Below are 18,025 nucleotides of genomic sequence, written 5' to 3' on the forward strand. Positions count from 1 at the left end.
CCCATTGAATCTGCTATCCCATCCTCAGCCACAATAAGTTTAGAACATAGACGAGTACAGCACAGGAACAGGCCCTTCAGCCCATTATGTGTCTGCTAGGCATGATGCCAAATTAAACTACAAGTGATCCACATCCTTCCAATCCCTGCATACCCATGTGCATATTTAAAAGCCTCTTTAAACACCACTATCAGAGTTAGATTTTGCTCTTAGCATTTACCTCTTGGGCCTAACGGAATCAAGGGATAGGGGGGAAAAGCAGGAACGGGGTACTGATTTTGGATGGTCGGCCATGATCATATTGAATGGAGCTGCTGGATCGACGGGCCGAATGGCCTACTCCTGCACCTATTTTCTATGTTTCTATCATATCTGCCTTTCATCAGTTAGAGTGCTGTCAATGCCACCCATCTACATGTCTGACGAAGGGTCACGACCCGAAATGTCACCCATTCCTTCTCTCCACAGATGCTGCCTGTCCAGCATTTTGTGTGGATCATTAGTGTCCAGGTGATTGCTGGTCGGCTTAGACTCGGAGGGCCGAAGGGCCTGTTTCCATGGTGTATCTCTGGGAATAAAATAACAATTCATAAATAAATTGTGCTGATCATCAAAGATTTAAACGTACATGAGCGATGAAGCACGAGTGGGATTGCTACTCTGTGGTCTGAGTGTTTGGACGTCGACAGACCGAGATTGATACAAGCTGCTGGATGGATAGAGCCGCGAAGCACTTAAGCAACTGGTTAGAGCTGCCACTGGCCTGGGGGAGTTCGTGGTGGAAAATCCCAGAGATAAGAAAATGTGTAGGAAAGAACTGCAGATGCTGGTTTAAATCGAAGATAGACACAAAATGCTGGAGTAACTCAGCGGGACAGGCAGCATCTCTGGAGAGAAGGAATGGGTGACGTCTGAAGAAGGGTCTCGACCCAAAACGTCACCCATTCCTTCTCTCCAGAGATGCTGCCTGTCCCGCTCAGTTACTTTATAAGATCACCCCTCATCATTTGTTTAGTTTAGAGATACAGCGCGGAAACAGGCCATTCGGCCCACCCAATCCGTGCCGACCAGCGACCCCCCGCACACTAACCCTGTCCCACACACACACTAACCCTGTCCCACACACACAAGGGAAAATTTACATTTATACCGAGCCAATTAACCTACAAACCTGCATGTGTTTGGAGTGTGGGAGCAAGCCCATAGCTCGGATCGAACTTAGGAATACCGTGGTGTACAGTTGGTGTACTTTTTTGTTTTGTTTTTACCAAAAATAATTTTAAATAGCTATTTACAAAAATACACTCAAATATACAAACAAACTCACCACCATACTACAAAATAATAGTGTACCGTAGTGTTATAGTGGTGTGTACACTGGTGTTCAGTAGTGTGTACAGTGACGTGTACACTGGTGTTCAGTAGTGTGTACAGTGACGTGTACACTGGTGTTCAGTAGTGTGTACAGTGACGTGTACACTGGTGTTCAGTAGTGTGTACAGTGAGGTGTACACTGGTGTTCAGTAGTGTGTACAGTGACGTGTACACTGGTGTTCAGTAGTGTGTACAGTGACGTGTACAGTAGTGTGTACAGTAGTGTGTACAGTGACGTGTACACTGGTGTTCAGTAGTGTGTACAGTGACGTGTACAGTAGTGTGTACAGTAGTGTGTACAGTGCCCAGGAGCAACTCAACGTAGCATGGTGTGTAGTGGTGTACAGTGATGTTACAATGGTGGATAGTGGTGTACAGTCGTGTGAACACTGGAGTGTACAGTAGTGTGTACAGTATTGTTACAATGGTGTACAGTAGTGTGTACAGTGGTGTACAAAAGTGTTACAATGGGGGTACAGATTGGCATGTACAGTGGTGTACAGTGGTGTGTAGGTTGTAGTGGTATAGAAACATAGAAACATAGAAACATAGAAATTAGGTGCAGGAGTAGGCCATTCGGCCCTTCTAGCCTGCACCGCCATTCAATATGATCATGGCTGATCATCTAACTCAGTATCCCGTACCTGCCTTCTCTCCATACCCTCTGATCCCCTTAGCAACAAGGGCCACATCTAACTCCCTCTTAAATATAGCCAATGAACTGGCCTCAACTACCCTCTGTGGCAGAGAGTTCCAGAGATTCACCACTCTCTGTGTGAAAAAAGTTCTTCTCATCTCGGTTTTAAAGGATTTCCCCCTTATCCTTAAGCTGTGACCCCTTGGCCTGGACTTCCCCAACATCGGGAGCAATCTTCCTGCATCTAGCCTGTCCAACCCCTTAAGAATTTTGTAAGTATACAATAGTATGTACAGTGGCACACACAATGATGTATCCAGTGGTGTGTAATTGTGTACAGTGATGTGTGCAGTAATGTCTACAGTGGTGTACAGTAATCTGTACAGTGATGCGCAGTTGTGTGTACACTGGTGTACAATAGTGTGTAGAGTAATGTTTAGTGGTGTGTACAGTTGCGTGCAGTAGTGTTATAGTGATGTGTACACTGGTGTACAGTAGTGAGTACAGGAGTGTGAACAGTAATGTTTAGTGGTGTGTACAGTAGTGTTACGGTGGTGTGTACAGTCATGTACAGTAGTGTGTACAGTAGGTGTGTACTCCCTGCGCCTGTCTTATCCCGGGAGCGGGGGCTGTTCCTCGGGCCGCCAGGCGAGGTCAGTATCCCTGCCGCCCACCCGCACTCGCTCCACCCTCGCCAAACTTTCACTTTCCACCGTGTGCTTGTTGCGAGCGGGGCCTGGCCGGACCGGCGGCCGCTCTGGGGGGCTTCTGCCGCGGGGGGGAATCTTCCACCCTGCCCCGGCCAGAGAGGACTGTGTGGCACCGAGGCGGTGAAACCCTCACAATAGAAACTGCATGTCAATGATTCCAATCGGTTACATACAGTGCGCGGCCCTGCGTTATTTGAATTAAACCCCCCCAAAGGGATGGTTCATTGATATATCTACTCCTTCCTGCGACCGTCCTCTCACTCCACACGATGTCAAACAGCCCTAAACCTCGCCTAGTCTCTCTCTCCCACCGCAAGCTGCCCCTCATCCCCTTCGCCTGCCTCTGGATACCGTGCAGCAACCGTTTCGTCTGCCTTGGGACGGCCACCGGCTCCGGGGCTCAGGGCAACGGGCTGATCGCTGTGTACGGGACAGCGAGCGGAGAGATCAGAGACGTACACACGGTAACTCTTTTGTTCCTTTTTGCCTTTGAGCCTCGGCGTTGCAGGCACGGGGGAGGTGGAGGGGAGGGGGTGGAGAGTGGGAGGACAATGTTCCAGGTCTGAAGAAGGGTCTCGACCCCCCAAACATCACCCATTCCTTCTCTCCAGAGACCCTGCCTGTCCCGCTGAGTTACTCCCAGTATTTTGTGTCCTATCTTCGTAAACCAACATCTTCAGTTCCCTGCTACAAATTGTTACACGTGTAACAACTGAAGAAGATTCATTGTTGCAAATATGTAACTAGACTTCCCTCAACAATGGATACATCAGTTCCCGTGTAGTAGCCAAATATTGATACAATGAAGACACAAAGTACTGGAGTAACTCAGCCGCATCAGGTAGCTTCAAGGAACTGCAGATGCTGGTTTACCAAAAAAAGGCTCAAAGTGCTGGAGTAACTCAGCCGGGTCAGGCAGCATCAAGGAACTGCAGATGCATGTTGACACAAAAAGACACAAAGATCTGGAGTAACTCAGCCGGGTCAGGCAGCATCAAGGAACTGAAGATGCATGTTGACACAAAAAGACACAAAGTGCTGGAGTAACTCAGCCGGGTCAGGCAGCATCAAGGAACTGCAGATGCTGGTTTACCAAAAAAAAGGCTCAAAGTGCTGGAGTAACTCTGCCGGGACAGGTAGCTTCAAGGAACTGCAGATGCTGGTTTACAAAAAAAAGGCTCAAAGTACTGGAGTAACTCCAGCCGGGTCAGGTAGCGTCAAGGAATTGCAGATGCTGGTTTACAAAAAAAAAGGCTCAAAGTACTGGAGTAACTCCAGCCGAGTCAGGCAGCATTAAGGAACTGCAGATGCATGTTGACACAAAAAGACACAAAATGCTGGAGTAACTCTGGATCAGGCAGCATCTGTAGCAACAAGGAACTGTAGGTGCAGTTTACACAAAAGGGCACAAAGTGCTGGAGTAACTGAGCGGGTCAGGCAGCATCAAGGAACTGCAGATGCATGTTTACACAAAAAGACACAAAGTGCTGGAGTACCTCTGGGTCAGGCAGCATCTGTAGAAACAAGGAACTGCAGGTACTAGTTAACACAAAAAGGACAACAAAGACTGATATACCATACAAACATACAATCAGGTCAAACTCGTACAATAGGTAGATCAAAGGAGAATCGACAATAGACAATAGGTGCAGGAGTAGGCCATTCAGCCCTTCGAGCCAGCACCGCCATTCAATGTGATCATGGCTGATCATCCACAATCAGTAGCCCCATCCTGCCTTCTCCCCATATCCCTTGACTATCTTTAAGAGCTCACTCTAAACTCTTGAAAGCATCCAGAAAATTGGCCTCCACTGCTTTCTAAGGCAGGGAATTCCACAGATTCACAACTCTCTGGGCGAAAAAGTTTTTCTTCGTCTCTGTTCTAAACGGCCGACCCCTTATTCTTATACTGTGGTCTCTGGTTCTGGACTCCCTCATCATTGGGAATGATTGTCTCTAGCGTGTCCAATCCCTTAATAATCTTATATGTTTCAATAAGATCTCCTCTCATCCTTCTAAATTCCAGTGTATACAAGCCCAGTCGCTCCATTCTACCAACATATGACAGTCCCGCCATCCCAAGAATTAACCTTGTGAACCTACGCTGCACTCCCTCAATAGCAAGAATGTCCTTCCTCAAATTTGGAGACCAAAACTACACACAATACTCCAGGTGTGGTCTCACCAGGGCCCTGTACGACTGCAGAAGGACCTCTTTGCTCCTATACTCAACTCCTCTTGTTATGAAGGCCAACAATGCCATTAGCTTTCTTCACTGCCTACTGTACCTGCATGCTTACTTCCAGTGACTGATGAACAAGAACCCCCCCCAGATCTCGTTGTACTTCCCCTTTTCCCAACTTGACACCTCCAAGATTCCAGAGAAAACTATCTGAGTTTGACAATCTTTTACTGGTGTTTTAAGAATTTTGTGATTGTTATTTCGTAGACCCATAATCTGACTTTGTTTCTTGAAACATTCCAGGAGACAAAATTGTGGTGACAGGAAAGGCAAAGACAACATGTAATAAAGTAACTTAAAATGTATCTGTTGGTTGGCATCTTTGCCCAAGTCGGGTTAGTTTGTTTTAGCGATACAGCATGGAAACAGGCCCTTCGGCCCACCGAGTCCATGCTGACCACCCTAGTTCACACTAGTTCTATGTTATCCCACTTCCCATCCACCTGTCACACCCACGGGGCAATTTGCAGAGGCCTATTAACTTGGTTAAAGGTTCACAGTGATATGGGCCGAGGGCCAGGAAAGTCATCTCTGACCCCTCTCACCCTGGCCACAAGCTCTTTGAATCATTTCCCTCTGGAAGGCGACTCCGGACTGTCAAAGCTGCCACAGCCAGACATAAAAACAGTTTTTATCCACGAATAGTAGCTCGACTCAATAACCAAAAATCTGTAGCCTCCTTTTGCTCTGGTATTTTATTTAATTCACATGTTTAATCAATAATAATGTTTTATTATTAATGTTTAATGTTTTATGTGTCATTCCTAACTGTCATTGTATGTCATGTTGTCACTTGCGGGGGGAGCACCAAAGCAAATTCCTTGTATGTGAATACTTGGCCAATAAATATATTCATTCATTGGAAAATAGGACTAGCTTAGCTGGATAGCATGGTTGTGTTGGGCTGAAGGGCCTGTTTCCCTGCTATGTGGCTCCCTGATCATGGTTGTGGGGAGAAAGCAGGGGGCACCTGGAGTAGATTCAGGATTACTTGATTGCTGGATATGGCATGGAAACAGGCCCTTCGGCCCACCGAGTCCATGCCGACCATCGATCACCCTAAGCTACCGAACTTCCCCATCCACTCCCGACACACTCGGGACAATTCACGGAGGGTCAATTAACCTACAAACCTGCACATTTTGGGAATGCGGGAAGAAACTGGAGCACCCGGTGGTAACCCACATGGTCACGGGGAGAACGTGCAAACTCCGCGCTGACAGCACCTGAGGTCAGGATCGAACCCGGGTCTCTGGCACCGTGAGGCAGCGGCTCTACCTGGCATGCCACCCACAACTCTTGGCTTTTTAAGATGAAAAAAACATTTGTTGTGTCCAGACACTTTCTCTCTCCACGTCAGTAGATAAGAGATTGTGTTGCCATTGACAGCGATGATTTGTGTGCAAGACTTTAACCCCTCAGCAGTAACGTTCTACAAGTTGCAGTTTGTGCAGCCTGCCCTTGCATGGTTGCAAATACTGAGATCTACAAACAAAAATCTTAGTGGTAAATGCTATATTTTAAATTAGTTTTATTCTCATCTCTTTGAAATTTAGTTTTGTTCAGTTTCGGGTCATGCAGCATCTCTGGAGAACATGGGTCGGGAACCTTCTTCAGACAATGAAGTCCTTACTTGCTGTAGTTTTACAGGCCCATGAGCACAATAGCACTTGGATAAATGTACAATAAACAATAATACAATTAAATAATAATAAGTAATACAAGGGTCAAGAGTGTTTTATTGTCATATGTCCCAGATAGGACAATGAAATTCTTACATGCAGCAGCACAACAGAATATTGTAAACCTCGTACACTGTAAACAATATGATAAATGAGAGAAAAAAAGTTCAGTGTGTGTATGTACACATACTCACACATATAAATATGTACACGTATGCACACACACACATATATATATATTATTTATATAAATATATGTATATATTTATATGGAATTCTCTGCCACAGAAAGTAGTTGAGGCCAGTTCATTGGCTATATTTAAGAGGGAGTTAGATGTGGTCCTTGTGGCTAAAGGGATCAGGGGGTATGGAGAGAAGGCAGGTACAGGATACTGAGTTGGATGATCAGCCATGATCATATTGAATGGCGGTGCAGGCTCGAAGGGCCGAATGGCCTACTCCTGCACCTATTTTCTATGTTTCTAAATAAATATTTTATTATATATACAGTATATTATTTATAAGTGTATATGAAACAAAGTCTGTGGTAGATCGTAATTGCAGAGAGTCATATTGGTATGGTGATATATCAGATGGTCAGTCCATTGCGATGGGCTGAATGGCCTGTTGCTGTGCCCTATGACTCCAAGCTGTGACTCCAAGACTCGGCTTGTACTCGCTAGAATTTAGAAGATTGAGGGGGGATCTTATAGAAACTTACAAAATTCTTAAGGGGTTGGACAGGCTAGATGCAGGAAGATTGTTCCTGATGTTGGGGAAGTCCAGAACAAGGGGTCACAGTTTAAGGATAAGGAGGAAATCTTTTAGGACCGAGATGAGGAAAACATTTTTCACACAGAGAATGGTGAGTCTCTGGAATTCTCTGCCACAGAAGGTAGTTGAGGCCAGTTCATTGGCTATATTTAAGAGGGAGTTAGATGTGGCCCTTGTGGCTAAAGGGATCAGGGGGTATGGAAAGAAGGCAGGTACAGGATACTGAGTTGGATGATCAGCCATGATCATATTGAATGGCGGTGCAGGCTCGAAGGGCCGAATGGCCTACTCCTGCACCTATTTTCTATGTTTCTATGTAAGGGCAATCCTAATACTGCCATCTCAACAGGTCTCCTCTATCTCCTAGATTGAGAAGCCGAGAGCATTCCGATGTGGGACATTTGGAGCATCTTCTCTCCAGCAGAGATACCTAGCGACGGGAGACTTTGATGGCAACCTCCACATCTGGTAACTTGCAGCTGGTTCGTGGCATGGGACAGAGTCTCAAACCTCGGGGTCCCAGAGTCAGGGAATCACGTTACACCTCTATAGGACTTTGGTCAGGGGACTAGAACTACTATCTATCTCTTTGGTGACCCTCGCACCCTCTATCCTTGATCGGACTTTGCTGGCACTACCTTGCACTTAACATTATTCCCTTATCATGTATCTATACACTTCTCTCCACATAAAGGTGTTCAACACAAGGTCCCTTTAATAACTCCATTCGGGAATTAAGGCAAACACTATTTTAGTTGCATAATGACAAGGAACTTCAAAGATTGGAAGCAAATGCTGTCCCAGGATATTAATAGACAATAGACAATAGGTGCAGGAGGAGGCCATTTGGCCCTTCGAGCCAGCACCGCCATTCAATGTGATCATGGCTGATCATCCCCAATCCTGCCTTCTCCCCATATCCCCTGACTCCGCTATCTTTAAGTGCCCTATCTAGCTCTCTCTGGAAAGCATCCAGAGAACCTGCCCCCACCGCCCTCTGAGGCAGAGAATTCCACAGATTCACCACTCTCTGTGAGAAAAAGTGTTTCCTCGTCTCCGTTCTAAATGGCTTACTCCTTATTCTTAAACTGTGTGGCCCCTGGTTCTGGACTCCCCCGACATCGGGAACATGTTTCCTCCCTCTAGTGTGTCCAAGCCCTTAACAATCTTATTAAGCAAACAGTGATAAGAGTAGATAGACACAAAATGCTGGAGTAACTCATCGGGACAGGCAGCATCTCTGGAGAGAAGGAATGGGTGATAAAGGCAACGTTTAGGGCCGAAACCCTTCTTCAGATATATATATATATATACAGACACACACACACACATATGAGTGTAGGAAGGAACTGCAGAAGCTGGTTTAAATCGAAGGTAGACACAATATGCTGGAGTAACTCATCGGGACAGGCAGCATCTCTGGAAAGAAGGAATGGGTGATATTTCGGGTCGAGACACTTCATCAGACTGTCAGTGATAAGAGCATTAATCTTTTAGAGCAGGGGGATCCAGAGGGCATAGGTTTAAGGTGAGAAAGGAAAGATTAATATGTATCTAAAATAAATGGTAAATTATTCCTAGTGTGCAAGTTTGTTGGGTGGTCAGTGTGGACTAGATGGGCAGAAGGGCCTGTTTCCTTGCTGTATCTCTAAACTAAGCCAAGTGCAATGATTGTAGTGTAGGAAGGAACTATAGATGCTGGTTTAAACCGAAGATAGACACAAAAATCTGGAGTAACTCAGCGGGTCAGACAGCATCTCCGGAGAAAAGGAATAAGTGACGTTTCGGGTCAAGACCCTTCTTGAAAACAATGATTGTAGTGCAAGAATAGCAGTTTGTGGATGGCAAACATATTTAAATTCACAGAGACAAGGTTAAGCCAAGTGTATGTGTTAAGTACTCCTAGGTATAAAATCATGAGAGGAATAGATCGGGTAGATGCACAGAATCTCCTGCCCAGAGAAGGGGAGCCGATGACCAGACAACGCAGGTTCAAGGTGAGGTGGAAAAGACGGAATCTGAGGGGTAACCTTTATCACACAAGGGTGGTGGGTGTGTGGAACGAGCTGCCAGAGGAGGTAGTTGAGGCTGGGACTATCCCAACGTTTAAGAACTAGTTAGACAGGTACATGGATAGGACAGGTTTGGAGGGATATGGGCCAAGCACAAGCAGGTGGGACTAGTGTAGCTGGGACATGTTGGCCGGTGTGGGCAAGTTGGGCCGAAGGGCCTGTTTCCACACTCTATGACTCTAAGTGAAAAGTCTAAAATCTGGTTTTTAAGGAAACTCTTGTGTCTGTCTCCCTGCAGGAACCTAGAGGCACCTGCGACCCCCTTCTACACAACCAAAGCACATCGGGAGATCATCAACTGCATTGACGGTGTGGGTGGACTGGGAATTGGTGAGGGGGCCCCGGAAATAGTCACTGGAAGCAGAGACGGTGAGTAGTGAAATAAACCAGAGTCAATGTGTAGGAAGATGCTGGTTCACAGTGAAGGTAGTAGACACAAAATACTGGAGTAACTCAGTGGGCCAGGCAGCATCTCTGGAGGGAAGGAATGGGTGACGTTTTTGGATCTGGACCGTACATCTTACCACCTCCTTACACACCTTATCCCATCCATTATTTCTGTGTCTCCCTCTTCCCTGACTCGCAGTGGATATGCAGGGAATGGTGGGGTATGAATCACGAGCAGGCAGAAGAGATGTATTTGGCATCATGTTTGGCACAGACATAATGGGCTGAAGGGCCTGTCCCTGTGCTGTCCTGTTAGAAACATAGAAAATAGGTGCAGGAGGAGGCCATTCGGCCCTTCGAGCTAGCACCGCCATTCATTGTGATCATGGCTGATCGTCCCCTATCAATAACCCGTGCCTGCCTTCTCCCCATATCCCTTGACTCCACTAGCCCCTAGAGCTCTATCTAACTCTCTCTTAAATCCACCCAGTGACTTGGCCTCCACTGCCCTCTGTGGCAGGGAATTCCACAAATTCACAACTCTCTGGGTGAAAAAGTTTTTTCTCGCCTCAGTCTTAAATGACCTCCCCTTTATTCTAAGACTGTGGCCCCTGATTCTGGACTCACCCAACATTGGGAAATTTTTTCCTGCATCTAGCTTGTCTAGTCCTTTTATAATTTTACATTTTTCTATAAGAACCCCCTCATCCTTCTAAACTCCAGTGAATACAAGCCTAGTCTTTTCAATCTTTCTTCATATGACAGTCCCACCATCCCAGGGATCAATCTCGTGAACCTACGCTGCACTGCTTCAATCACAAGGATGTCCTTCCTCCAATTAGGAGAGCAAAACGGTTCTATATTCTAAATGGGAATGGTATGGATGGGTACTTGATGGTCAGCATGGGCATGGTGGGCCGAAGGGCCTGTGTCTGCTGTATGACAATGTTACTTTGCCAGAATCACTTGGGAATGGTGGAGTTTGGTGGGAAGGCGGTGAGGTGGTGGCGGGATATCTCTCTACCTCTCCCCACAGGCACGGTCAAGGTGTGGGACTCGCGGCAGAAGGACCTGCCCGTGGCAAACATGGAGCCCGCACAGGGTGGTCACAGGAGGGACTGCTGGGCTGTTGCCTTCGGTGAGATCCTGCACACTTTACCATGCACTCTCCGTCACACACACACACACACACACACACACACACACACACACACACCCACACACACACACACACACCCACACACATACACACACACACATACACCCACACACACCCCCCACACACCCCCCCCACACACACACACACACACACACACACACACATATACACACACACACATATATACACACACACACACACACACACACACCCACACACACATATACACACTCACACACACACACACACACACACACACACACACCCACCCACACACACATATACACACACATATACACACACACACCCACACACACACCCTCACTCACACACACACCCTCACACACACACACACCCTCAAACACACACCCTCAAACACACACGCCCTCACACACACACATTCTCACTCACACACCCACACACACACACACCATTTCTCTGTCACACCCACACATTGCTTCTCACATACTCCCTCCTCTCACACACTCAGATACACACCCCCTCTAACGCACTCCCACATACACTCCCCCTCTCACACACACACCCCTTCTCTTAAATACACACAACCCTTCTTACACACTCACACACACACTCCCCCTCATACACTCATTTACACACTCCCACTCACACACACACATACCAATGACGGTGTATGTTTGGGCCAGTGCAGGTCACGCATGTAACCGGTGGGACCGCTGTGTATGCGCTGGATATGATAACGGGGACATCAAGCTCTTTGACCTGCGCAACATGGAGGTCCGATGGGAGACTAATGTCAAGAGTGGGGTAAGTTGGAGCTGGAGTAACTCAGCGGGACAGGCAGCATCTCCGGAGAGAAGGAATGGGTGACGTTTCGGGTCGAGACCCTTCTTCAAACTAATGGAGCTGACCCAGGCAGCAATGAGGGTAAATCTAGTGGAGGCAGATATGATAGTGGAATTTGAGAGGTTTTCAGATTGGCTCATGGATAGGCAGGGAATGGAGGGATATTTAGAGATTAGTTTGGCATCATGGTTAAGAAACGTTTAGGCAGGTACATTAATATGAAAGGTTTAGAGGGATATGGGCCAAACGCAGGCAGGTGGGAATAATGTAGATGGGGCATGTTGTGCAGAAGGGCCTGTTTCCATGCTGTAAGACACCATGCTTGGCAGGGACATTGTGGGCCGAAGGGACTGTTCCTGTGCTGTAGTGTTCTCTGTGTAAGAAAGAACTGCAGATGCTGATTTAAATCGAAGGTAGACACAAAATGCTGGAGTAACTCAGCGGGTGAGGCAGCATCTCTGGAGAGAAGGAATAGGCGACGTTTCGGGTCGAGACCCTTCTTCAGTCTGAAAAAGGGTCTCGACCTGAAACGTTGCCCATTCTGTAATCGCCCTTCATGGTGGCTACAAAACTCCATGACTATTCAGTATAGGAGTAAAGAGGTTCTTCTGCAGTTGTACAGGGCTCTGGTGAGACCACATCTGGAGTATTGTGTACAGTTTTGGTCTGCTAATTTGAGGAAGGACATCCTTGTGATTGAGGCAGTGCAGCGCAGGTTCACGAGATTGATCCCTGGGATGGCGGGACTGTCATATGAGGAAAGATTGGAAAGACTAGGCTTGTATTCACTGGAGTTTAGAAGGATGAGGGGGTCATCTTATAGAAACATATAAAATTATAAAAGGACTGGACAAGCTGGATGCAGGAAAAATGTTCCCAATGTTGGGCGAGTCCAGAGCTTGGGCCACCGTCTTAGAATAAAGGGGAGGCCATTTAAGACTGAGGTGAGAAAAAACCTTTTCACCCAGAGTTGCGAATTTATGGAATTCCCTGCCACAGAGGGCAGTGGAGGCCAAGTCACTGGATGGATTTAAGAGAGAGTTAGATAGAGCTCTAGGGGCTAGTGGAATCAAGGGATATGGGCAGAAGGCAGGCACGGGTTATTGATTGGGGACGATCAGCCATGATCACAATGAATGGCGGTGCTGACTCGAAGGGCTGAGTGGCCTCCTCCTGCACCTATATTCTATGTTTCTATCTGATCACTCTCCAGCTGAGGGTTGTTGTGTCCTGTGGAATTTTATCATTAGTGAGGAAGAACATCTTGGGAGGAGAAGGGAGGGAGTGAGTGGATTGAACCTGTTGTTGAACCTTGCAGCTTAGAGAGGTCTCTGGGCTTTCTCCCTGTACAGGTGTGCTGCGTGGAATTTGACGGGAAGGAGAGGAGTTTACATAAGCTGGTGGCAACCACACTGGAGGGCAGGATACATGTCTTCAACCTGCATGCCTTCAATGCCAACAGCGACTTGGTGTGTCAGAGTGAGAAGGTGAGGTGTGGGCAGTGGGCGGGCAAGGGTACCCACTGGCCAGCACTGCAAGGCAATGATGCCGTGGCAAAAATATATCAGAAAGAACTGCAGATGCTGGTTCAAATCGAAGGTAGACACAAAATGCTGGAGTAACTCAGCGGGTGGGCCACACCATATGGAATTCCCTGCCACAGAGGGCAGTGGCGGCCAAGTCAATGGATGGAGTTAAGAGAGAGTTAGAAAGAGCCCTTAAAAAACCCCTTCGTCAGGCAAGTCACAAAACGTTTCGCCTATTTCCAATCTCCAACGCATGATCGAGAATCAAAGTTTAAAACGTATCCAGGGAGTTGTCGCCCGAACACTGATGCACAGTTCTACAGAACAGAAACAGGCCATTCGGCCCACCTTGTCCATGCCAAGCAAGTTGGCATTCTGGGCTAGTCCCATTTGCCTGCAATTGGCCCGTCTCCGTCTCACTGAAGTTTGGCAGTGGAGGCCAAGTCACTGGATGGATTTAAGAGAGAGTTAGATCAAGCTCTAGGGGCTAGTGGAGTCAAGAGATATGGGGAGAAGGCAGGCACGGGTTATTGATAGGGGACAATCAGCCATGATCACAATGAATTGCGGTGCTGGCTCGAAGGGCCGAATGGCCTCCTCCTGCACCTATTTTCTATGTTTCTATCTCTGGAGTGGGCGACATTTCGGGTCGAGAGCCTTCTTCAGACTGATGTTGTTGGGGGGGGGGAGGGGCAGGACTGAGATAGAATGTAGTCGGAGACTAGTGGGAGAATTGGGAAGGGGGATGGAGAGAGAGAGAAAGCAAGTACTATCAGGTTAGAGAAGTTAATGTCCATACCGCTGGGGTGTAAGCTACCCAAGTGAAATATGAGGTGCTGCTCCTCCAATTTGCGCTGGGCCTCACTCTGACAATGGAGGAGGCCCAGGACAGAAAAACAATGTTGTTACACTGTGTTCTACTCCCTGGTAAATTTCCCCCTCTACAATACCTATTGTACTTGTATACGGACCGATAGTGCTCAAGGTAACGGAACTGTCCTCTCACCAACCGGAGAGTGGTCCTGTCCTACCATCTATCTAGATGGAGACTTTAATCGGACTTTACCTTGCACCCTAAACATCATTCTCTCTAACCAGTCTCTGTACACTGTGAATATACAGTGGACACTAAATGCTGGAGTAACTCAGCGGGACAGGCAGCATCTTTGGAGAGAAGGAACGGGTGACGTTTTGGGTTGAGACTCTTCTTCAGACTGAAGAATCTGAAGAGGGGCGAAGTTGAAAGGAGATGTGTGGGGCGAAGTTTGTCAGGCGCAATTGTTACAGTCCCGTTAAGTAACCTGTGCGTTTTTTTTTGTCGTTTTGCGAAGCCGTACAAATTCACAGCTTGGACGGTCAGGCACTTGCCCCAGAATCGAGCCATCTTCGTAACGAGCGGCGGGGCTGGCTGTCTGCATCTGTGGAAACAGTAAGTGGCTGTAGTTTTGCATTGGGCAGGAGTTAAAGTACTGTGCGAGGGGGGGAGAGGGGGTTGCATGTGCAGTCTTGGCTGGGTCTGCAATAAACAGGTTCAGTCCGAAGATAGACACAAAATGCTGGAGTAGCTCAGCTGGGCTTGTACACCCTGGAGTTTAGAAGGATCAGAGGGAAGGTCCCACTTTCACAACCTCTGCCGAGTTTGCCCTTGACTCGTACTCGCAGCATGGTCGTCACGAGATGCTGAGAGAAAGGAGCAGCTGGGCTTGTACACTCCGGAGTTTAGAAGGATCAGAGGGGATCTCATTGAAACATATAAGATTGTTAAGGGCTTGGACACACTAGAGGCAGGAAACATGTTCCCGATGTTGGGGGAGTCCAGAACCAGGGGCCACACACAGTTTAAGAATAAGGAGTAAGCCATTTAGAACGGAGACGAGGAAACACTTTTTCTCACAGAGAGTGGTGAGTCTGTGGAATTCGCTGCCTCAGAGGGCGGTGGAGGCGGGTTCTCTGGATGCTTTCAAGAGAGAGCTAGATAGGGCTCTTAAAAATAGCGGAGTCAGGGGATATGGGGAGAAGGCAGGAACGGGGTACTGATTGGGGATGATCAGCCATGATCACATTGAAGGGCCAAATGGCCTACTCCTGCACCTATTGTCTATTGTCAGACAGCATCTCTGGAGAGAAGGAGTGGGTGACGTTTCGTGTTCAGATCCTTCTGAAATGGCACCTAATCCTTTTCGCAAGAGATGCTGCCTGACCCGCTGAGTTACTCCATCATTTTGTGTCTATCTTGGGTGTAAACCAGCATCTGCAGTTCTTCCTGCACACCAAAGACTTTCAAAGCCACTTCTGAAGTCACAAGCAGGACCGGGGTGGGGGGGGAGTTAATCCAGTCTCAATCACGGCTTGTAATTCTCTCATGAAGGCCATCGGGAAGATGACAGCCAAGTGGCAAGAAGGTACACAAAATTGCTGGGGAAACTCAGCGGGTGCAGCAGCATCTATGCAGCATCTTGGTTGCAATGGTTGAAGGAGTGGTGTGAGATTAGATGTTATTTCTTCAGTTGACTCCTCATTATCCTGTTATTATGGTTCAATGGATGCAATTTTATGATAAGTTTATCTGCCTATTTATTATTGATGGGTATCAGGCAAAGTCTGCCCTATTCACACTCCAGTGCATGTAGCCTACTTTAGTTTAGAGATACAACATGCAAACAGGCCCTTCTGCCCACAGAGTCTGCACCGACTAATCATCGCTCATTCATACTAGTTCTAGGTTATCCCACTTTCTCATTCACTCTCAACACACTTGGAGGCAATTTACAGGGGGGCCAATTAACCCACTACATCTTCTTCTTGCGTATGGCGTGCACAGCCTAAAGTTGTAGGACAACTTGTACTATTTGATCTTATTTGATTGTGCACGCCGGGTTGATTGCATTAGTCAGAACAGGGTGAAGGTTGCAATCTTCCACCCCCAATTAACCTACAAACACGCACGTCTTTGGGATGTGGGGGGAAACTCACAGGGAGAACGCACAACGCCGTGTGCAGTGCAGACAGCGCCTGTGGTCAGGATCGCACCTGCACCTCTGGCGCTGTGGTGCAGCAGCTCTACGCCATTGTCCCAGGAGCTTTGGGCAAATTCTACCCTCCCCTCACCCAAGATCAGCGTGATTCACAGAGGTCTTTGACCCCAGTGAGGTGGCCGGAGCGGGCGCACGTTCTTTAGACCTGTCCAGTGCATCTTTTTTCCTTTCTCTCTCTCTCTCTCTCCAGTGGCGATTCTCCAGCACAACTTGAAAGGACGGACCACGAACGAGAGGGCAAGGATTGTGCAGGCCCTACTCTCCTGAACAGCATCTCCCTCTCCTCACAACCCATCGGGAGCCTGGACTGGAACACTGACAAGCAAGGTCTTTGTATCTCCGCATCTTTTGACCACAAAGTCCACATCGTCTTTGTGGCAGACCAGCACGCTTTCTAGATGGGAACAGGGGATACAGGTGGCAGCTAGAACAATCCTTATTACTTGAAGCTTTTTAGCAATCAGCAAGAATGTTAAAGAGACCCCCGTAGAGATATAAGGTGTGAAATGTCACAATACTGTATTTTCTCAGCAGGAGTTTACACTGTAACAGCATTGGGACAAACTGTATTTCTCAATGCAAAGAAGTCTCATCTCATTGTCACGCCGGGTCCTTGGATTAATAAAGAAACTGTGAACACTAAACTTCTTCTTGCGTGGGGTGTGCACAAGCCTAAAGCTGTTGGACAACTTGTTCTATTTGATCGTATTTGATTGTGCACGCCTGGTTGATTGCATTCGTCGAAGCAGGGCGGACCACGTGAAGGTTGCAATCTCCCACCCCAACACTAAACTTCACCCACCTTTGCCTGTGTGTGAATGTGTGTGAGTGATTGGTGGTGGTCGGAGGGGCCGTAGGCGCAGATTGGCAGCCACGCTTCCGTCAGTCTGCCCCAGGGCAGCTGTGGCTACAGAAGTAGCTTACCACCACCGAGTGTGACTGAGGAGTGAATGAATAATGCGATGTAAAGCGCCTTGAGTATTAGAAAGGCGCTATATAAATCCCATCCATTATTATTATTATTAAACTGTGGTGTGTTTAGCCCTGATGCAAAACTGCACTCAAATGTTTACTTCTCATGTGTCGCAGCTAAAGAACAGAGTAATTCATGCTTACTGCACAAGGGCAGCACAGTGGCACGACGGTAGAGTCACTACAGAGTGCACGTTTGACCTGTCACCAGCCCAAACAAACACTCTCATTGGTATTCGTTTATCAGTAACGTGTTCTGACATAGTGTACAGTGGGGAGCAGTGGCAGAGTTGCTGCCTTGCAGCGCCAGAGACCCGGGTTCGATCCTGACTGCAGACGGACGCTGTCTATACAAAGTTTGTACCTTCTCTCTGTGACCACGTGGGTATTCTCAGGTTCCTAGGTTAATTGGCGAACATCAATCTCCACTGGGCAGCACACATGATGGCGTAGTGGTAGAGCAACTGCTTTACAGCGCCAGAGATCCGGGTTCGATCCCGACTACGGGTGCTTATCTGTACAGTGTTTGTATGTTCTCTCCGTGGGTGTTCTCTGAGATGTACAGGTTTGTAGGTTAATTGGCTTGGTGTAAATGTAAAATTGTCCCTAGTGTGTGGGGTAGTGTTGCCA

At 47.5% G+C, this 18,025-nt stretch overlaps 1 protein-coding gene across 1 annotated transcript; it reads left to right on the forward strand.

Moving 5' to 3' along the window:
• The first annotated feature begins 2,618 nt into the window (after positions 1 to 2,618).
• LOC116967775 (WD repeat-containing protein 92-like) lies at positions 2,619 to 17,067 on the forward strand. The gene is made up of 8 exons (XM_033014381.1): positions 2,619 to 3,185; positions 7,787 to 7,887; positions 9,730 to 9,860; positions 10,915 to 11,016; positions 11,708 to 11,823; positions 13,215 to 13,349; positions 14,720 to 14,817; positions 16,614 to 17,067. Exons 1-8 carry the CDS (start codon positions 2,991 to 2,993, stop codon positions 16,819 to 16,821), a joined length of 1,086 nt encoding a protein of 361 aa, XP_032870272.1. The 5' UTR covers positions 2,619 to 2,990; the 3' UTR covers positions 16,822 to 17,067.
• Positions 17,068 to 18,025: the final 958 nt, after the last annotated feature.

This window comes from Amblyraja radiata, chromosome 41, assembly GCF_010909765.2.
Source record: "Amblyraja radiata isolate CabotCenter1 chromosome 41, sAmbRad1.1.pri, whole genome shotgun sequence".
In the NCBI taxonomy this organism is placed as follows: Eukaryota; Metazoa; Chordata; class Chondrichthyes; order Rajiformes; family Rajidae; genus Amblyraja; species Amblyraja radiata.